At 54.7% G+C, this 21868-nt stretch overlaps 1 protein-coding gene and 1 long non-coding RNA gene across 5 annotated transcripts in view; one reads left to right on the top strand and one right to left on the bottom strand.

Annotated features, from left to right (window-relative positions):
* The window catches only part of TRIOBP (TRIO and F-actin binding protein), a 57010-nt gene that overhangs the window by 14735 nt on the left and 20407 nt on the right, over positions 1-21868 (top strand). For 2 of the 3 annotated variants that reach the window (XM_057556420.1, XM_057556421.1), the window contains exon 1: positions 18698-18883. In XM_057556420.1, the coding sequence (XP_057412403.1) occupies positions 18698-18883 (186 nt within the window). Of the gene's footprint in view, positions 1-107; positions 2587-6655; positions 6771-7464; positions 8599-12146; positions 12225-14391; positions 14530-18697; positions 18884-21868 lie in introns of those variants that run through there. The other variant, XM_057556422.1, reaches the window with a different exon arrangement.
* Positions 11650-18511, bottom strand: LOC103001762 (uncharacterized). Of its 2 annotated transcripts, none has more exons than XR_449612.3 (4): positions 18444-18511; positions 17470-17552; positions 12141-12162; positions 11650-11857 (listed from the first exon to the last, which is right to left on the bottom strand). It is a non-coding gene; the product is annotated as an uncharacterized LOC103001762 (long non-coding RNA). The 2 variants fall into 2 exon arrangements; XR_449611.2 differs by lacking the exon at positions 18444-18511 and adding an exon at positions 18195-18410.

Raw genomic sequence — 21868 nt, 5'->3', positions numbered from 1 at the left:
AGTGTGGGGTCTGCCCCAATCATCTGTCCCAGGGGACAAAGAAAGGTAGGCTGTGGGAGCTGCCTAGACCTCTGCCCTTACCTTGAACCTGCCTCTTCTCTCTCTAGGCTCTGGTGGTGGGAACCGAAGCGCCGGACAGCACTGGGCGAAGCTCCGGGGAGAAAGCGGGTACTTCTCCTTGGAGCGGCACCGGTTGGCGCTGACCCCGGCCCCTCCCACGACACCACAGAGCAGTCCTCGAAGTGCCACCCCCCAGGCTTCCTCTCTCCATCGCTCTGCCCAAAGGGACGTTGCCCAGACTGCTTCCACACAACTCGATACCTCCCGAGCCTCCTCTCCCCACCGAATTGCCCAGCGGGACACCCCCAGAACCTCGTCCACCCAGCAGGACACCCCCAGGACCTCTTCCACGCAACAGAACACCCCCAGATCATCCTCTCCCTCAAGAGTCGCCCAGCGGGACAACCCCAGAACCTCGTCCACCCAGCAGGACACCCCCAGGACCTCTTCCACACAGCAGAACACCCCCAGATCATCCTCTCCCTCAAGAGTCGCCCAGCGGGACACCCCCAAGACCTCGTCCACCCAGCAGGACACCCCCAGGACCCCTTCCACACAGCGGAACACCCCCAGATCATCCTCTCCCTCAAGAGTCGCCCAGCGGGACACCCCCAAGACCTCGTCCACCCAACAGGACACCCCCAGGACCTCTTCCACACAGCAGAACACCCCCAGAGCATCCTCTCCCTCAAGAGTCGCCCAGCGGGACACCCCCAGAACCTCGTCCACCCAGCAAGACACCCCCAGGACCTCTTCCACGCAACGGAACACCCCCAGATCATCCTCTCCCTCAAGAGTCGCCCAGCGGGACAACCCCAGAACCTCGTCCACCCAGCAGGACACCCCTAGGACCCCTTCCACACAGCGGAACACTCCCAGATCATCCTCTCCCTCAAGAGTTGCCCAACGGGACACCCCCAGAACCTCGTCCACCCAACGAAATAATCCTCAAGTTTCCTTTCCCCCCAGAGCCACCCAACAAGACAACTCCAGACCCTCTTCTACCCAACAGGACAGCCCTCAAGCTCCTGTTCCTACTGGTACTCCTCAGTGGGGCAACCCCAGACCTTCTTGTATTCAACAGAACACTCCCAGAACCTCTTCTACCCAAAGGGACAACCCCAAAACCTCTTGTGCCCAACGGGACAATCCCAAATCCTCGTCCTCACGGCGGGAAAACCCCGGAAGCTCCTCCTCTCAGGGCTGCACCCAACGGGACAATCCCGGACCTTCCTCTCCCCATCGGTCCTCTCAGCGGAACAATCCCAGGAATTCCTCTCCCCATCGTACTAACAAAGACATTCCATGGGCCTCCTTTCCCCTCCGGCCAACCCAGGGTGATGGCCCCCGAACCTCTTCCCCATCTCGCTCCAAGCAAAGTGAGGTTCCCTGGGCATCCATTGCCCTCCGGCCAACCCAAAGCGACAGGCCTCAGACCTCATCTCCCATCAGACCAGCTCAGCGTGACTCACCCAAGTCCTCCTCCAGCCCCACCCAGCACAACTCACCATCCCGGGCCACTTCCTCCTCCCATTACCCAGGCCACCACAGTGCCTCCCGGACCTCCTCGCCTCTGCACCCTGCTACCCGCGGTGCACTCCAGACCTCTCCGGAGCCCTGCCAGCCTCCCTGCGCTGTGTGCATTGGGCACCGGGATGCCCCTCGAGCCTCCTCGCCTCCTCGCTATTTGCAACATGACCCCTTTCCCTTTTTCCCAGACCCCCACGCATCTGAGAGTGAATCGCCCCACCATGACCCCCCCTATATGCCCCCAGCCGTATGCATTGGACACCGAGATGCCCCTCGGGCTTCCTCACCCCCCCGCCACACCCAATTTGACCCCTTTCCCTTCCTCCCAGAGACGTCAGATGCTGAGGACCAGTCGCCCCAGCATGAGCCTCCTCAGTTCCCCCCACCTGTGTGTATCGGGTACCGCGATGCACCCCGGGCCTCCTCCCCGCCGCGCCAAGCCCCAGAGCCCTCCCTCTTGTTCCAGGATCTCCCCAGGGCCAGCACCGAGAGCCTCGTCCCCTCCACAGACTCTCTGCACGAGCGCCTCCACATGCCCAGCCCTGTATGCATTGGGCACCGCGATGCACCCTCCTTCTCGTCCCCGCCCCGCCAGGCCCCCGAGCCCTCCCTCTTCTTCCAGGACCCCACTGGGACTAGTATGGAGAGCCTGGCCCCCTCCACCGACTCTCTGCGTGGCTCCCCAGTGCTGCCCCCTCAAGTGTGCATAGGGCACCGGGATGCCCCTCGAGCCTCCTCCCCACCCCGCCACCCGCCCAGTGACCTAGCGCTCCTGGCACCCTCACCTCCGCCAGGCAGCTCGGGGGGCTCCCGGGGCTCGGCACCCCCGGGTGAGACCAGGCACAACTTGGAGAGGGAGGAATACACCATGCTGGCCGACCTGCCCCCACCCAGGAGGCTGGCACAGAGGGAACCAGGGCCCCAGTGCAGCAACGGGGGCCGCACCCGCAGCCCTGGCCGCGCAGAGGTGGAGCGCCTCTTCGGGCAAGAGCGCAGGTGAGCCCAGGGCTGGGGCAGCCAGGTGGGCTGGGGCGGAGGCTCGGCGGCAGGACAGGTGGAAGGTTCACAGGCTTAGGTTCCAAACCAGGAAAGGGTTTAGACCCCTGCCCTGCCGCTTACTGGCTGTGTGACCTTAGGCAAATCACTTCACCTCTCTGTTTCCACACCTTAGGAGTTGTTTTTGACAATTAAGTGATATTGTGCATAGCCTAGTGGGTAAGAGTGAAGACCAGGGTCAGGCAGGCTGGGTTCAAATCATGGGTCAACGCCATTCGCCAACTGGTGTGATGTGGTAAAGTGATTTAACCTACCTGAGCCTCAGTTTCCTCATCTGTAAAACTAGAACATTAGTACATTAATTTAAATGAGGTTAAATTCTCAAACCCTTTGTTTGATCCAGAGTCACAGGTTTATTTATTTATTTATTTTTTACACCTTATGTGAGGGAGAAGAAAGTGTCCCAGATTTTTTTCTGCCTTAAAGAAGAAAACTCACAGGTCCCATGCATTTCAGAAAACAGAGATGTCCATTTAAAACGTATGGCCAGAGCCACATATTTTAAATAAGAGAACCCACAGGATGACAGACTTTTTTTAGAGGTTAAATGTTCCTTTCCTGGGACACAGCAACAACACCTGAAGTCCAGGAATCCCACAAGTCTCCTTGGTCAGTGGCTTCACTCATGCGGGTGTTTACAACCCAGCAGAACGTCTGCTTTTCCCCAGTCTTGGGCAGGAGAAATGTTTCCTCCAGATCAGGCTGAGATTTCTTTCACCAGCAGTTCCAGCCTCAAGAGTCTTTAAGGATCAGGGCTGAAATTCCATTCGTTAAGTTCAAGAGAACAAAAAAACATAGGTCTGAAAGTCTCAAAACTTTCAGTGTAGAATTCAATATAGCATATTTACCGAGGCTGAGGTGTACAGCCATCACCACAACCTAATTTTAGAACATTTCCATCACCCTAAGGAGTGGGTAATATTTTGCGTCCACAATTCCTCTCTTTGTTGTCCCTTAGACAACATTTTCTCTTAGATTTGAATCTGCATGAGAAACCTTATCTCTTATTCTTCAAATTTCCTTTTCCAGTCAGTTTTATCCATTTAAAACCCAGGCGACAACCTTTGTGGTCTCCAGAGTTAGTGTAATTCTTTCTTTGGCCTCTTAAAAAAAAAAAAACTTTTGTTTTTTTAGAGCAGTTTTTGATTCACAACAAAATTGAGCGGAAAGTACAGAGATTTCCCATATACGCCCTGTTCCTACACGTGCACAGCTACCCCGCTATCAACATCCCCCGCCAGAGTGGTCCACTTGTTACAATCCATAAACTTACACTGACACATTATCACCCAAAGTCCATAGTTCACATTAGGGTTCACTCTTGGTGATGTACATTCTGAGTTCAGACAAATGTATAATGACGTGTGTCTACCATCAGAGTATCACACAGAATAGTCTCACTACCCTGAAAACCCCCTTTGTCTTTGGCCTTTTATGATGACTATTTTTGGTCTGATGTCAATTTGCATACCTTTGACTTTACCTGATAACTCAGCAGGGTCTTTGAACCAAAGTTGAATTTTCTTTCCTTCTTTTTTTTTCTTACCGTGATTAACTTTTAGAGAGCTAAAGCGTGTATAGTAGAAGTCTGGAATATTTATACTTTTATTAATCATTTAATTGTTTTTACACAGATACTTCTATTCATTTTATTTTGCTCTCTTCGAAGTAGATTTACCTTTTTTTAAAGCTTTATTGAGGTATGATTGATATATAAAAATTGTATATTTAGCATATATATTTTGGTGAAGTAGATTATTTATTTTTAACCAAGGTTTTACGACTCTACTGAGTAATTAAAATTTTCCCTCTTGTATGGCATTTTTTCCAAGTAGAAAACCATTCGTCCTCTGAAGATAAAATTTTAAAACCTATTTCAATATCTCTAAGGGTCAGGCTGAAATTTATGAGTGGGTGGCTATAGAGCTGTACTCTTATTTTTTCCCATTCATTCATTCAACATGTATTTATTGAGCATCTACTCTGTTCAAGCATTGTTCTAACTGAGGCTGGAAATTTCTTCTTAAAGGGCTATCACATTAAAGCATTAGGAATTTTGCCTTGATATCTTCATTCCTGCCCTCTTGATGCCTTTGGAATTTATTGTCTTAGAATCATATAAGCATTTCCTAGTATCTTGAATTCAAAACAGAGCCTTCATGGAATTTGCCTGACTTGATGGCCGTTGTCCTTTAATACCCCTTGGAGGTGGAAGAGCCCATCCAAGCTTCTTTGTCATCCTTGGTGCAGCTACACCAACCCTCAGGAACAGGTGGCCCGAGGAAATACTGTTGCTTCAGCATCAGGAGGCTGGGTCTCCGTCGAAGTCTCAGAATTTTCTTGAGTCCTTCTTCCCCCTCTCTCCATTCCACATGGGGGGAACCTTCTCAGAAGGAATGCTCATTGAACAAGCTGGAGTTTATATGGAAAATGCATTCATTCGGAAGAGAACGCATGTTTGCCTCGCCACCCTGCACAGAGTACTTTCTGCCATTATCCGCCCCACCTAGTCAACGTTGGGGTTTTTGCTTCGCAGAGGCTCCTGCACCTCGGTTCTGACGGAAATTCACTGTAAGGCATCAGATCTCACAGAGCAGGGAAACTCTCTTGCTTCAAATTGGATTAAAAATTGAACCTGATCAGGCAGCCGTCAAACTTAGAAACACTTACTCCAGAGCAGGGAACTTTGGTTTCCTGTGAGTCCAATGCTAAGAATGGCTAAAAAATCAAATTAGTTTATGGATCTGATTCCAATAACATTGGCAAAAGCCATAGGACAAGAACAAAGCCCAAGCCCTTAATTGTTCCACTTTCTAAAGCCTCTGTAGAGTTTCAGCCTAGTCCCCAAGCTGGAGACAGACTGCAGGGTATGAGTCCTGGCTCAGACCTGAGTAGATATTCTTCTTCCTGTTTCACTGGCTGGGTCAAGGTCAGCACCTGGTCATCTTTCCCAGGCTTCTGGTTTGGTTCAGCCACCAGAGACACAGCTCCATTTGTCAATTTAGATGAAGTCTGACTCTCAAACCCTCTTGCAATAAATATCCTAAATATCCAGTGGAGTGGTTAGGTCTTTTGTTTTGACCCCCTTACACAGGGGAGGGGAGAGATATACCCAGATTCTGTTTGATGTTCCTACATTTCAACAGAGATGTCACGTTAAATATTAATAGCCATGGCTAACAATTATTAAGCAAGACAACTAGCTGGAACTAGGGACTTTCTACAGCTTAGAGGTTGTCTTCGTCAGATGTGGCAACAATGCCTGAAGTCTGGGTGTCTTAGAAATGACATTTGCATGGACGGTTTTATGTTGGCCTTTCTGGAGTTGTGGGGAAAAGAGGATGTTTCTTCCTTCTGATCTTGCTAAGAGCTCTTTAACCAACAGCTAGATGGCTGCAGCTAGTACTGAGGGGAAAAAGAGGTTGGCCTGGGAAGTCCAAAATTTACCATATGGACAGAAGATGGGCAGAAGGAATGGAATATGGGGGCATATGACATTCTGCATCTCCTGTCTCCACCTCATGGATTGCAGGAGTTGAAATGAGATAGTACAAGTGCCTGGGACACAGGAAGTGCTCCATAAATGTTTGCCATTATGATCATGCATGCACACTGCCTGGGACACAGTAGGTGCTCAATAAATCTTAATTCCCACAAGGACCAGTCTAGCCTTTGTCTGAGGGTGAACTGTGGGCTGCCAGTGGGGTGGCGGCCAGGCAGTCAAGGCCAAGGCTGAGCTCCCCGACCTTTGCCCACCCCTTTTCTCATTTCATCTTCACAACAGCCCCATGAGGCAGGTAGAATAGGGCAGTGTCGACTATCCCCATTTTGCAGAAGGGGAAACTGAGGCCCTGAAAGGATCCTCCCTCACTTAAGGCCCTTCAACGAGCTTGTGGTGGGTCCCTGGATCTGCTACATCTCTTCCACTGGGGGTGGGAATAGAGGAGCTGGGGTGCCGGGAGTGGGACAGTCCCAAGGGCCCTCAGAGGGGCGGTGCGTTTGCTCATAGGAAGTCCGAGGCACCGGGGGCCTTCCAGACCCGGGATGAGGGGCGGTCGCAGCGGCCCAGCCAAGTTCAGAGCCAACCTCTCCGAAGACAGTCCAGCCCTGCCCTCAGCAGGGAGGTGAGCACTGCCAGCCTGCCTGGGGCCCCTGCACCCCCAAGGGGTGAGCCACAGCTCCCCTCCCCCAGGTGCTGGGCGGGGGTCCTGGGAAGGGAGGTTCTTTACGAAAGGGTCAGAGTCCCAATCATGGACGTCCAGCTCCTCCCTCTCCCAAAGAGCCAGCAAAACTGAGACAGACCCCAATCAGTCCATCTTGAAGATGGCCCTTCCATGCTGTCCCCGTCCTTCATTAGGCACCTGCCATCTTGAGAAGTTTTCAGGGAAAACCTCCCCATACAGTCAGTCCAGCTCTAAGGGCTGTCTCTTCCAGGGTGGGGATTGGTATTTTTAAAGAAACTCTTAGATGGCAGGGCCCAACCCAGTGAATGGAGTATTGGTGGTGGAAATTCCGGCACCTGATAGCCCAGGTTGGAATCAATATCTTGCGGGGGAGGGGGAAGTCTGGAAAGTGAGCAGCTGTTTGCAGATCTTTTTCTGGAACTGAGGAAGGTGGGTGAGAGGGAAGGGCTGACACCCCCAGGGAGGGAAGCCAGAGACCCTAGGTACTTTTTGACCTGCTTTAATCCAGCCTGCTGTGAGGACAGAGCTTGCAACTCCCTGAAGCCTGGCTAAGACCCCAGTTTGCTGTCCTCCTAGACAGACACCACCCAGTCAAGGTCCTGGAGGCTCACCCGCCCCCTCACCTCATCCTCAGGTAACCAAGCCCCTCGCGAAGCAGGCAGAACCAGCCCGGCGGAGCCGAGCAGAGCCCCCTCATCCCAGGAGCCCCGAGAGGCGGCTTGAGGGGGAACGGCGGCTCCAGGGGTCCTCGCCGCCCCCGAGGACGTCAGCCAGGACTCCTGAGAGGGAGCAGCGGACAGAGAGACCTCTGGAAAGTGGCCGGGCGGGCCCAAGACAGCCTCTGGGAGGGTGGCGGAGTCAGGAGGAGCCGCTAGGATCCGGGGACCCACACAGACACCTGGAGAGAGGCTGGGGCAGGCAGGAGGAGGGCCCAGGCCCGGGGGGCTGGCTAGGACTTGGGGGGCCCAGCCGGGGGGCTGCCAGAGCCCTAGAGGAAACATGGAGGGGCCCTCCCAGGGAGTCTGAGGAGAGCTGGAAGCTGCTGGGTGGCCCCCCCTGCCACAGGGGGCAGTCAGAGGCCTGGGAGGAACCCCCCAGGGGTGGGCCATGGGAGCCCCCTGACAGGCCAGCTCAGCGGGGCTGGGGCAGCCTGCAGGAGCTGTCCAGTCCTCACCAGCCTTTGAGGCCCCCAGAGAACTCCAGGGCAGGCCCAGGAGAGTTCTCGAAACCCCGGAGGCCTGAGACACCCCCTGCCATGGGCTGGGGGGCTGAGGGAGCCTGTCCACACTTGCACGGCCCTGAGAGGCAAGCCGAGCCTGACTGGAGGGACCTGGTGGGCCTGCTCGGGGCACCCAGAGAGGGGGCCTGGACCCACTCGGAAGAGCCGACGCTCGCCTCCGCTCTTCCGAGGCTGGACTGGGAAGGCCTCCTGGAGCTCCTGCAGGCCCAGCTGCCCCGCCGGGACTCGGCCGGACACTGGGGTGGCCCAGGCACAGTTTCCCCAGGCACGACGGGTACGCTGGAGCTGGAGCCAGAGCGACACACCCAGTCTGAAGGAGGGGCAGGAGCTACCCTAGTCAACGGATACAGCCCTGGGCAGTGGCCCCAGAGCTCCGCCCAGCCGCCCAGCCCTGCCGGCATCTCCACCCAGTGGCCAAAGACCAAAGTGACAAGTGGACCAGAGACCTCAACTATGGCTGGTCTGGAGGAGACAGGCCAGCTGAGGGGCAGGAGCCCTGCAGAGGGCCCCAGCTCGCTACAATGGGAGGTAAGTCAGTCTCACTTCCGAGGGGCAGCCTGAAAGTCAGTCCCACCCCACACAAGTGTCCCGAAAGGCCTCCCCTCAGCTCCTGCACACAATCCTCCCTCCCGACCAAAAGCTTTCCCTAGCACAAACTGCACAGTGATAATGAGAGCACTTTTTTTGAGCACTTACTGTGTGCTAAGCCTTGGTCTGAATGTTTTATGGTATTTTCCTCATTTAATCTCCACAGCAGTCTGATGAAAAAGGCACTATTTATTTACAGACAAGGAAACTGAGACACAGAGAGGTTAAGCCACTCACCCAAGATCACACAGCTAGTCAGGGCCAGGGTAGGGGTGGACCCCAGGTCTACTCTGTGCAGATCACCCTGAGGCCTCAAGCAAGATGCACTGGCCAGGGCCTTCTCCCCTCCTGGCCCTGCAATACTTGGTTTGTGTTGCCTCTGGTGGCTTCTACCTGGCCCTGTCTGGGACTGCAGCCAACGTGGTCGTGTCCCCTCCCCACTGTTGTATTCCAAGTTCCTTAAAGTCCAGGAGTGAAGCTTGACAGCTTCACTTACCTTTCTCTGGCCCATACAGCTCCTCTCAGGCACAGAGAAGGGGTTGCATAAATGCTCACTGGGCTGAGCTGGCTGCTGAGACAGCTGCTTAAATGGGGGCCTATATGTAAAGTAGGCCCAGTGCCTGGCACATAGTAGGTGCTCACCAAATCCCTTCCTGTCTCTTTGGCCCAGGGGCAGGGTCACAGAGTCAGTGGTGCTCTGGTGCTGCCCAGAGCATTTATCTGAAGATGGTCAGTGGCAAGGGTCCTGGAGGCCAGAACCCTGCAACCTGGCCTCAGCTCACCAGGAATGCAGCAGGTGGTTTTGGACACCCAGACTCTCTTGGTCCTGGTCTTCCTCTGTAAAACGGGACCAACTACTTCCCTGACAGGCACCACTGGGGCGATGCGGCGGCTCCTGCCCATTCATCCAAACCCTCGTCATCTCCACAATGTGCAGCCCAGTACTGCCTCCCCCACGGATGACAGGGGAGGGCTCATGGTGTGCCGGGCCCTGGCCTTGGGGCTTCGCACGCTTTGCCACATGTGCCTCAGCTAGATACGAGGCCCAGACTCATTCAGCATTTGCTGGGGGTCACACATGTAGAAGTCGAGAGAAATGAGATCAAAGTATTGCCTCCAAATCCCGAGTTTTTACTTTTTAAAATTTTATTGAAGTATAGTTGATTTACAATGTTGTGTTAATTTCTGCTGTACAGCAAAATGACTCAGCTATACATATATATACTTTTTCATATTCTTTTCCATTATGGTTTATCATAGGATATTGAATATACTTCCCTGTGCTGTACAGTAGGACCTTGTTGCTTATGCATACTATATATACGAGTTTGCGTCTGCTAATCCCAAACTCTCAATCCTTCCCTCCCCACCTCCCTTTCCCCTTGGCAACCACAAGTCATGTCTGTAAGTCTGTTTCTGTTATGTAGATATGTTCATTTGTGTCATATTTTAGATTCCACATATAAGTGACATCATATGGTATTTGTCTTTCTGACTTACTTCATTTTGTATGATAATCTCTAGGTCCATCCATGTTGCTGCAAATGGCATTATTTCATTCTTTTTTGTGGCTGAATAGTATTCCTGTGTGTGAGTGTGTGTGTGTGTGTACACCACATCGTGTATATACACCACATCTTTTTTATCCATTCATCTGTTGATGGACATTTAGGTTGTTTCCATGTCTTGGAGAAGCCCAAGCTTTTAACCACTCTTTTGTGGAGCCTCTGAGCCCATGGAAGGACTAGGGAGCCCCCTTCCCTGCATTTCCCTGAGGCTGCTCTCGATTTCTCCCCTGATCAACTCAATGCACAGACACCAGAGACGCAGGGATGAGCCAGCTTGGTCCTGCCCTCAGGACCAAGAGGGGACTTGGGGCCCCACGTGAGAGGTTGCTATCAGGCTTGTTGGGCAGGCAGGTGGACCACCACAGGCAGCTCAAGGAGAAGATGCTGCGTCCCAGCGGATGCTGGGATGCTGCAGGCTGGTCTGGTCAAAAGAGAAGAGGGAGGAAAGAGAGATTCTCTAGCTAGAGTTACTCCACGGTGAGGCTCAGGGGTCCCTGGGAGGTTAGGAGATGGTGACTGGGGAGGGGCAGGAGCACCAGGTGCTTAAGGCCATTTCACAGATGACACAGCAGAGGCATTCACCAGGTCCTGCTGGGGCTCCAGCTGGTCACCTCCAGGAAATCTTTGGCATGGCATTCAAGGCCTCCTGGCCTTCCTTCCACCCCAGATTTGCCCTCTAGCTGTGCTGAGCTGGCTGCAGAGCTCTGTGAGCACATCTCCCTGCCCTTGTGCCTGCTGTTTCCGGCCTAGGAAGCTCTTCCCTTCCCTCTTCACTCACCAAACATCTGTTCATTGTTTGAGTCTTAGATCAGCTGCCCTGTTCTGAGACGCCTTCCCTGCATACTCACACCACCCCTGGATTCGTGATGTTTCCCTTCCGGGCTTGGTAGTTCTTCTACTCTTCATCTGGTCACACTCAGTTGTCATTTTCCCTTAAAAACATGAGCTCCATGCGGGCAGGAGCTGCACCTACTTTATCTCTGTACCTCTGGACCCTGGCCCAGCGTCTCACACAAAGGAGATGAGCTCAGTGGCTGGTTGACCAGTGAATACATGGATGCTTGAGGGCTTGCAAGAAACAGATGGAGGGTGTGTAGGTCCGTGGGTAGTTGATGGATGAATGATGGATGGCAGATGTGTGAACGGGTGATGGATAGATGACATATGTTGGACAAATGAGAAACAGATGTTGGATGGATGACAGATGGGTGGATGGATGAATGGATAGACGGGTGATGAATGGAACAGATGATGGGTGCTGGATAGATAGATGTTGCATGGATGGGTAAATGTGAAATATGGATGATGGATGGTGAATGAATGTTGGAAGGATGGGTAGATGGATGAATGGATGTTGGATGGATTGAGGAAGGATACGTGGACACAGTTTTTTTTTTAATTAATTTATTTATTTTTGGCTGCGTTGGGTCTTCGTTGCTGTGCGCGGGCTTTCTCTAGTTGCGGTGAGTGGGGGCTACTCTTCGTGGCGGTGCACGGGCTTCTCATTGCGGTGGCTTCTCTTGTTGCGGAGCACGGGCTGTAGGCGCGCGGGCTCAGTAGTTGTGGCTCATGGGCTTAGTTGCTCCACGGCATGTGGGATCTTCCCGGACCAGGGATCGAACCCATGTCCCCTGCATTGGCAGGCGGATTCTTAACCACCGCACCACCAGGGAAGTCCCGTGGATATGGGATGGATGAATAGATGCTGAATAAATTGAGGATGGATGTATTGGGATAATGGATGTTGGCTAGATGAGTGGGTGGATGACATAGGATGGATTCTGGATGGTTGGATGGATACATGGGTCTATTGATGTTGGATTCTAGATGGATGTTAGATGGATGGATGATGAATGGATGCATAAGAAGTTGGAACCTGGGGAATAATCTGACCTAAGCTGTGTTCTTTCTTACCTCCAGTTCCAATCAGAGGAGCCTGAGGAGTCAGAAGGAAGCAGAGGCCAAGACTCACTGACTGACCAGAAGCAGGCAGACTCGGTAGTTGGGTCATGGGTGTGGGCACAGAGGGAGGGGAAGGGAAGGGAAATCAGGTTGGAGGTGGGCTGAGGTCCTCAGATCAGCTCTGGGGTCATCCAGAGCAAGGCTGGCTCTGCCATGGGGACATCAAGAAGAGGGGCTCTAGATGAGCTGGCAGCAGGGCCACCTCATCTGGGTGGGTGGACAGTCCTAGGGTCAGAAGCCTAGGGCTCTGCTTTCAACTTGCTAGGATGCCCTGAGAAGGTCGCTGCCCTTCCCTGGGCAAATGGCAGTTTGGCCCTGATGGTCTCTGAAGGCAAGGTCCTCCTGATTCTGGAGGGTTGGCCAGGCTGGGAGAAAGGGTAGAGCTTCCAGGAGCTGGAGCCAGAGAAGCACTGAAGAGGGCCGAGGAGGTACAGAAGTCAGCGGGGCCTGGAGGAGCTCCAGGGTCCTGGGGCGGGAGAGATGTGTGCGAGGGGTGGGACCCGCCGAGGCCGCTCTGAGGCCTGGCTGCAGCTGGAGCACATGCTCTGCCCCGCCCCTCCCCACAGACCTGCCAAACAGACTGTTCTCATCACCCGCAGCCTCCAGAGAGGTGAGGTCAGAGCTGAGGGCCTGGGGCAGCGGGAGGCGAGGAGAAGAACACCAGGCTGTTTGAGGCTGTGCTTTTCTAATCCTGCTGTTGTTCTGCTGTTCCCCATGCCGCCTCCTGAGAAGCCGGGTGTGACGGGGGGCGGGGGGCCGGGGGGGTGTCTGTCTGGCAGTCTGGAGCCCCCAAGTCTGGCCCTGCCGCTAGTCAGAGCTGGGGGGATTCTGCCCAACCCCTGACTGTGCAGATGAGGAAAGGAGGGGTAGGCAGTCATCTCAGATCACATAGCTGGTCGGTGGTTGGGCTCATATTAGGACCCAGGGCTCAGGACCCCCTACCCAGCGCTCTCTCTGCTACCCCCAACGCCGCTTCCTGGCTCTGCCCTGATTGCCTGCGTGGCCTCGCATAGTAGAAGCAGCATTCTAACTGCTTGGTGGGCCAGTCTTCCCATCTGTGAAATGGGAGGGGACGGGGACTGGTCACTAAAAGCACTTCCAGCTCTCACAGGGACTCCGGGAACTTTGCTCTTCCTCTTTCTGGATTATTTCTTCATACTTCCTGGGGCTAGAGTTTTGTGAACAAAGAGGAAATAGCAATACAGGGGTCCCCCTCTAGTCTCCATGAAATGGGCCTGCCCCAGCAACCCAGAAAACCTCTCAATCCACCCCCAGGAAGCCTGGACTGGACAGAATTGATAACTGCCTCATTCATTCATTCACATACCCTTCGTGAGCACCTTCTGTATGCCTGGGTGTGGGCCAGAGGCGAAATGAAGCGCCAGCATGGAGCCCACGGTCTAGTGGTCAGGGCTGTGATGGCGATGTGGTGCAGGGTGGGGGCAGTCCTTCCCCCCAAAGCCCCCTGGATCTGTGCTTTGATGCTTCATGTCCCACGTCCAGAGAATCTCTGGATTCTGAAGAGTTGGGACACCTGGGCTCTGCCCTGCCTCTGCCAGTAACTTGCTCTGTGACTTTGGGCAAATGCCTCTGCTTCACTGGGGCCTCAGTTTCCCCAACAAGGATGACTCCAAAGAGGGTGCACTGGGGACTCTGCCGGGCGTGTGGCTGTAGAGGTCTGTGACTCATTCCTTTCACAAAGGTGAGGAGAGTAGGCAGATGGGGGACTCAGGATTAGGGGGCCCTTGAGTGACCCCTTGGCTCCAGAGGGTTGTTGCCTTGGGGAAGAGGAGCCCAGAGTTTCTCCATCTTTAGATATTTCAAGAAGAGCTGGAAATATGTAGTTATGTGTTAAACCATTTGATTATTTAACACTGGAACCTAATGCAAAATAATCTGAAAACCTTATGCGGGCTGAATACACATCTGTGGTCCGCACTCCCCTCCCGCGGGCCACCTGGGGTCTGACCTGAGGGTGGAGAAGTGCACATCCCCAAGGGCGCTGAGCCCCAGGAGCCCTGTCAACCAACACCACGCGGTGCGGACACGTGGCAGTCCACCTCGGCAGTTCTGGGAGAGGAGAAAGATGGCAACCCTGGGCCTTTGAGGTGGGCATGGCAGCATGGGCAGGGGAGGCTGTCGTCAGGGACACCCCCATCCCACCAAAGGGACATGGGGGCCAACACTGGACCCTGTTTGACAGGCAGACAAGAGGCCAGCGGAGGGCAAGGCTGGGAGCCCACTCAAGGGCCGACTGGTGACCTCATGGCGGATGCCCGGGGACCGTCCCACGCTGTTCAATCCGTTCCTGCTGTCTCTGGGGGTCCTCAGGTGGCAAAGGGTAGGCTGGCTCCAGTGGGGTGGGGGTGGGGTGAGGGTGGGGAGAGTGGGGGAGGGGAGGGAGGAGGCTGGTGTCAGTCAAAGAAGAGCCAGTAGGGGCTGAGAGGGAAAGATGTGGAGGCCCCAAGTGAGGAAGGAGAGCTGGAAGCAGAGCCCAGAGCTTCCGTGGTCTCTGCAGCGAGGGGGACGTCCCACCTGCAGGACCAGGCTGGGGCTGTTTTCAGCTTTCAGGGTGAGGGGTGATGGAATAATCCACCCAGCTGAAAGCTCCCAATCAGCAAATAGGCCAAGGGGAGCCAGGCTGGGGGCAAGGGTGAGAGGGAGGGAGGGCCTGCGAGGGGCTCTGGGATTGCAAAGTGTGTCTCAGACCTGGGTCTGAGCCAGTTGCACAAACATCTGGCATTACGTAACCCATTCCCTGCCCAGAGAGGGCTATAAACACTCAGGCCTCTGGTTCATGGTTTTCTCAAGGGCGGGGAGGGGAGGCAGCTGTGACTTGTGCTCTCCTGCCCCCTTCACGGTGGGAGGGAAGAGGCCTGGCCATCTCCAGAAGCCACAGCCTGGCTCATGCGGTCTCTTCTCTCAGTGACAGGCTGACTCTCATACTCTCATCGGCTTGGGGTCTAGCTCTAGGCTGAGAGCCCGTACACCCATTCTACAGATGAAGGGACCAGCACTCAGAGAGGTGAGGTAGACTTGCCCGAGGTCGCACAGCTATGGTTTAGAGCAGCGTTCGCCAACCTTTTTGGCACCAGGGATCGGTTTTGTGGAAGACAATTTTTCCATGGACAGGCGGTGTGGGGGGATGGTTCAGGCGGTAATGCAGGCGATGGGGAGCGATGGGGAGCGGCAGATGAAGCTCCGCTCGCTCGCCCGCCACTCACCTCTTGCTGTGCAGCCCAGTTCCTAACAGGCCAAGGACCGGTACCAGTCCACAGCCTGGGGGTTGGGGACCCCTGGTTTAGAGGAACTGGCCTCTTCCTGATTTTCCTCATTCCTAGATGAGAGAATGGCAGCAGCCAAACTCACCAAGCCTCAGTTGCCACATGTGTCTAATGGGGAAAAAAAAAATCTATGGAGATGATCAGGGCTGCAGGGAAGGCTCAGGGAAATCAGAATGCACAGAGGTGTGATGGGGTGGGGTACGGGGTGGGAGGGGCGTCCAAACACTAGCTTCTCCATACACTTCTTAATTTCCTCGCTGCTGCTCTTTGGGGGTTAAGGCACAAGGGTAAACAGGCAAACGTGGTTATCTGGGCAGAGTGGTATCTTCAAGCCATGGGCGGGAATTACCTTATCAACCTAACTAAAGGTCACTAACACACAGCAGTTCCGGCAGGAGGGGGCAGGTAAGTTTTTGGCTGGAGAGAAGGGGGAGAGAAACGGGGAAATGGACTCTGGGATGATGATGATGGTGATGATAGCCAGCATTTATTGTGCACCTACTATGTGCTCAGCTCTGTGTTCGGTGCATGGCACATCTAATTGCATTGAATCCTCACCACTAGGCATACTAGGTACGGTTCATATGGTCCATGTCATAGATGAGGGAATGAAACTCACTTGTTCCAGGTCACACAATGGGGGAGAGCTAAGATTTGAACCCTGCTCTGGCCGACTTCAGAGCCCACCCCCCCACCTCTGTGCATCCGCATCTCCCTGAGTCCTCCTTGCAGCCCTGAGAGTCTCTGCAGATTTTCTCCATTGGACAGATGTGGCAACTGAGGCTCAATGAATTTGCAGCTATTCTCTCACCTGGGAATGAGGAAAATCAGGAGCTGAGAGATGGAACTGCTAGTGGAGCCACCCAGACAGTTACTTAAAGCAGCTTCACACATCTCTTGGGCTGGACAGTGAAATTAGTCCAAGGTCAAGAGCTAGGAAGCCTGGGCTTGAGTTCTGTCTCTACTCCTAACTTGTGTGACTTTGGGCCATTGTCTCCCTTCTCTGAGCCTCACATTGTTATCTTCAACAGAGTAACGCTTTGAGACTGGATAACCCCAGGGTTTGGTGGCTCTGTTTAATAAGTCACTCCTGGGTCCCTGAAGCTGTGCCATCTCTGTCTTGCCAGGGCAAGTTGCAATAAGGCAGTCATTCCTTCATTTGTGCATTCATTCACTCGGCCAATGTTTACTAAGGACCTAATGTGGGCTGAGGCCCTAGGCTTACCATGATATAGACAAAAACCACTCTGTTCCTGCCCACAAGGAGCTCACAGTTTGTGAGGACACTGACATATAACTGATTAGAACACTGTGTGGTCATCACTTGAGTTGGGGAGTATACAGATGCAGGGAGCTCTGGGCAGGGAGTTCACACAGGCAGCCCTGGGAAAGGAGATTCTAAGTCTGTGCTGGGGGCACTCTGGCTTCCTTTGGACTGAGACTTGAAGGGTAAGGAGGAATTTTCCAGGCAAACAAACATGTGGAGGGAGGGAAGGGAGAGAGTGAGTGTGTGTGTGTTGGGGCATAAGAGGACAGGAGGGCAAGTGTTCCAGGCATGGCACAGAACAACATGTGCAGTTACGGAGGTACAGAGGACCTGGCTTATCCTGGGATTTCCCAGCATTGTGTAGCCCTAGCACGTGAAATGTGTGTGTCTAATGATAGAGGACAGCAGGCAGGGGCCAGATGATAATGGACGTGACTGCGGGCACAGGGATGTGGCTATCAGCAGTGGAGAAGCGGTGAAGAACTTTGAGCAGGGGAGTGTTCTCATCTCTGTGTTGAGGGTACTAGAAGGGAGTCCCAGAGGCCAGGAAACCAGCGAGGAGGCTGGTACTGCCAGGTGTCCACGCCACTGCGGTAGGGCATTGGTGGTAGCTGAGGTGTTCTGTTTGTCCACGCACTCTCCCAAGGACCAAATGCCTGAGTGAGGTACAGGGTAGGGTGCGAACACTCAGCACAGGGATGCCGGAAGGCCAGTGTCTAGGAGGACTTACCCTTGGTCTCATTCCTCAGGGTGAAGGAGAGAATTCCAACGGGAAATGCTGGGAAAACTTCAGCTCCCTGGGCCTCTGTTTATCTGTGAAATGGGGATAGTGATTATAATCATGACAGCAATGATTTTCAAACCCCAAACTGAGACGGCAGAATCATTGAAGTGGTAATTATTCCAAGCTCCCCTGCGCCCCTACCTAAGGAGAGCTAACTAGGGATAAAGGGGTTGTTCTAGGTGCTTTACTTAAATTAACACTTAATCCTTACAGTAGCCTGTGAGATAACAGCATTATCCCATTTTACAGAGGATGAAGTTGAGGCACAGAGAGGTTAAGGACCTTGCTTAAGGTAACACAGGGTTTAAATCACAATGCCCCATAAGCCACCTCATGCATTTACCAACAAATTCCACCACAGTACCTCCTCAGCTGCGGGCTTAGAGGAGCTTCTGCAGGGCAAAAGTACTCTTACAAACCACCAAGTGTTCTGGGAAAGTGAGAAACGGGTATAGCCCACACCCAAGAATCCAAAATGAGGTTCTTAAGGCGAGAAAGACCCCCGGTGAGGAAGGCACGTTTAGGGAAGGCCCTACCCATTCCAGAACTCACTTTGTGCTTAGATTATTTGCTAGGAATCCCGTCTCTTCTTACTATGTGACCCTGGGCAAGTTGGCTCACCTCTCTAAGCCTCCGTTTTCTCATTAGTAAAATGGGGACAAGGATATCACCTGTCGGGTTTGTGGTAAGGATGAAAGTCCATTACATGGGTAACGAGCGGGGCTTGGCGTGTGGGACCCGCTGAATTGGTAGTAATGGGTGCTTTGCCCATGTCACCATCAAACCGAGGCGCCGAGGCCTAATGGACCCATCGCTCCGTCCGGCGGTTGGCGTGGGTCGGGAGCCGTTGCTGGACGACGAGGGTGCCACACCCGGCTGCCCCCACCCCGCACTCCCTAGCCGTGGCCCGACGGAGTCACCTGCACTTTAGGCCCTTCCTTCCTCCCAGCTTGCCCGCCGTCAGAGCTCGGCCCGCCCTCACTTCCCTCCGCCCCCATCCGCCCGCCCGGACTGCCCCAGCTCACCCGTCCCGTTGCGGCAGCCCCCGCCCCCGGGCCCCTCCCGCGCTCCTATTGGCCCACCCGCGGCCCCCGCCACTGTTTGTCCCGGCTTCCCCGCCGCCCATTGGCCCGCCCGGGTCCTCCCAGGAAGTTTGAAAAAAAAAAAAAGTTTTATGGGCGGATGGAAGGGGCCGGGGCAGCGCCGGGGAAGGGAAGGGCCGGACGAGCGGCGGCGGGTGGCCGAGAGGGGCGGCGGCGGCGGCGGCGGCGGCGGGATTCCCGCGCCGCTGAGCCCGGCCCGAGAGCCCTTTCCACCTTCCTGCCTCCTGCTCTCGCCGCCCCGGGGTGCCGCCATGACGGTGAGTGCCTCCCCGGGGGGCAGCCCCTCTGCGCCCCAGGTCCGGATGAGAGCAACGGCCAGAGCCAGAGCCGAGCTGCTCCCCTCCTGGACAGCCCCCCCCCTCACTTCTCGGAGGCGAGAGGAGGTCTCGGCCGGAAGACAGGGCGACCCCGGCGCCACGGGTCGGCCGTCCTGCCTCACCTTCCCCCGGCCTCCGCCTCACCTTTCCGGGCCAGAAGCCCGGGCAACCCCCGAGAAGATGGGAACTCTCGGTCCCAGGCACCACCCCCTCGCTTTTGCGGGACCAATCACGGACAGATTCCGGGTGGCCTTTTGCCTTCTCCCTTCCAGCTCTCCCCCTTAGTGAAAACCTGATCTGATTCCCCTAAGCTGCCAGATCCGTAGGGTCTCTCAGGGTTCTGGGCCACGGGAGGAGCGGAGGTGGGCCTGGCCTGGATCTGGGTCTCGCCGGGGCCTGGAGAGAGGCGCTCCCTGGTTCGGATGGGTCGCGCTGATGTGGGCCTGGGAAGGCTGTACGCCTGTGTGGGCGCTGGCCGGAGGTTGGGTGGGTGAGAAGGGGCCGCCTCGTCCCATCCTGACCAGAGCCCATCCTGGGACTTCTGAAGCAGCAGGATACCATGTTCTCCCGGGCTTGCCACTTCCCAGTGGCGCTGGGACCTTGGGTGGGGCAGGCCCGCTATTGGGGGTGGGGAACACGATGGCAGGGATTTGTCTTTCTCTTGGGGATGAGCCCTACCCAAGCTCTCTCAATACATGTGCCTTATTTATCATATTGCACCTCATAGCTGAGTTCACCATTACTCCCATTTTACAGTCGGATAAACTGAGGCTTGGGGAGGGGCGTTGGTGAGTTGCCAGAGGTTACCTTGAGTGTAAGGGAAGGAGTAGCCCTTTTCCACGTCACTCTGGCCCCTTGACTGTGATGTTCTGGAAGAGAGGGGCAGGACTGCTTTTGGCTTCTGGCAAGTGCCTTAGGGAGGCTCTGACAGCCTGATGAGGAGGGTGGGGAGAGTTGAGCAGGGTGGTGTATGCAGGGGCCCTGCCCCTGTGAGTGTGATGACCTGCTCACTGCCTGGACTTCCTCAGGCTCTGCACATCCTGCCACCTCTCTGCTGGCCCTTCCTGTTGTCAGCAGCCTCCCCTTCCCTGTCAGGGAGGAGTAGAGAGGGATGTGGGGGGAGGAGCTGAGTCAGCATCTTGGCGCCCCCCCCCCCACCGGCAGGCTAGTCGTGGGTGGTTTCATTGTTGACTGGGTGCCTGCCAGGCCCTGAACTGGGTGCTTTCACATTACCACACTGGAACCCTGAAGGTTGATGGTAACTCCCCATCTAACAGATGAGGACACTGAGGTGTAGAGAGGTGAAGTTACAGGCCCCAGGTGACACAGCTGGGCCCTGGCCAAGCCAGAATTTGTAACCAGGTCTGTCCCAGTCTTCTCTCAGGATGAGATAAGAAATGTACACAGTTGCCTTTCCTGGGGAAGCACACACTGAACAGGGGTAAGGCTGCTAGAAGCAGCATGTGGAGGAAGACAGCACATCCCTGCTGATGGGAGGGGGCTTCCCAAGGGAGATGTCCTCCTGGGACTGTAGGACTTTGTCAGGTGGAGGTGGACTGGGGGAGGAGGGACAGTGTGGACAAAGGCTGGTGGCCATATTTGGGGAATTAAATGGTGAAAACATAGAAAAGGGACTTGGGAAGGAGGGCCTCAAAGGCCAGGAGGAGCAGCTTGGGCTTTGGTCAGGGGCTCTGGGGAGCCATGAAAGGTTTTGGAGCGGAGGGGAGGCTCACAATCACCTTTGACAGTGTTTACTGGATTCATCCTGGCCGCTTTCAGACCTGAGCCTGCTCCAGGCCGGTGTCCTTCCTGTTTCTTCTTCATACCCTTTTCCTCTCTCCTGGCCCCATCTCCCCGACCTCAGGAATCTGAACGAGCAAGTGGCAAAGGTGCTGTGACTGGGTAAATGCTTAGAGGCTTCAGGAAGCCAGGCCTGGAGTCAGGATCTGCTCCACCTCCTTTTGCGTTAGCCGGGTGCAGCCTTGCCCCTGGAGCTTCATTCCCCAGCTGCTACCTGGCATCAAATTATATACCTGTTCGCTTGTTTATTGTCTGTTTCTGTCCTGAGTTTTCACCAGGGCAGGGGCCACATCTTTTGTTCACAGCTGATTTCCTGGCGTAGAACAGGGGCCTGGTTCCAAAAGAAAAAAAAGAAAGAGAGAGAAAAAAAAAAAGAAAGAAGAAGAAAGAAAGAAATTTTTACGAATGTTCCCTGAGTCCTCGGGTCTTGGGGCATGAACAGTACATGTCCCTGACTGAGTTGCTTCTAGTCTAGCCTGTGAGGGATAAGTAAATGGCTTCAAGACAATCACAGATGCAACAGAGGCCGTGGGAGGTCGTCTGGTGTGGTGTGTGGTGTGTACTGGGAAAGGGACCTCTGGCGTGGCAATTAAGCCGGGTCTTAAGGCATGAGAAGGGGTTTGCCTGGTCGAAGGAGGAGGAGGAGGAGGCCTGGTATTTCAAGCAGAGGACACAGGCATGTGTGGAGGGCCCTACTAGTCCTGATGTGTTGGGCATCAGAGAGGATGTGTGATGACATAAACATGGGGCCCCCTAAGCAGTGGGGAGTCCAGGTTGAAGCTTTTGTGCCATTCTAAGGCAGCTGGACCTTGTTCTGAAGCCGTCTGGAGCCATCCCTGGAGGTTTTAAGCGGCTTGTGACATTCGGCCTTTTGGATCGGGTCCCCTGCCAGAGTGTCCTTACAGGAGGCTGTGTCGATGGTCCAGGCCAGCGGGAGGCAGTGCTGACCTGTGGCCAAAGGAAGGAGGGCCCACTGTGAGGACCTGTCAGTGCTCCGGAAAGGAAAAAGGAGAAAGGGAGCTTCCTGCAGGAGGAGGAATGGTGTCTGGGCCTGAGGAGCCATGCGTGAAGGTGCAGGGGAGGAGATTTATGTTATCAGACCTTTTGACCCCTGGGCGGGGGGGT

The sequence above is a fragment of the Balaenoptera acutorostrata genome, chromosome 11 (genome assembly GCF_949987535.1).
Source record: "Balaenoptera acutorostrata chromosome 11, mBalAcu1.1, whole genome shotgun sequence".
NCBI classification, from domain to species: domain Eukaryota; kingdom Metazoa; phylum Chordata; class Mammalia; order Artiodactyla; family Balaenopteridae; genus Balaenoptera; species Balaenoptera acutorostrata.
The sequence above is the reverse complement of the archived record's forward strand: the minus strand, read 5'-3'. Positions and strand labels throughout refer to the sequence as shown.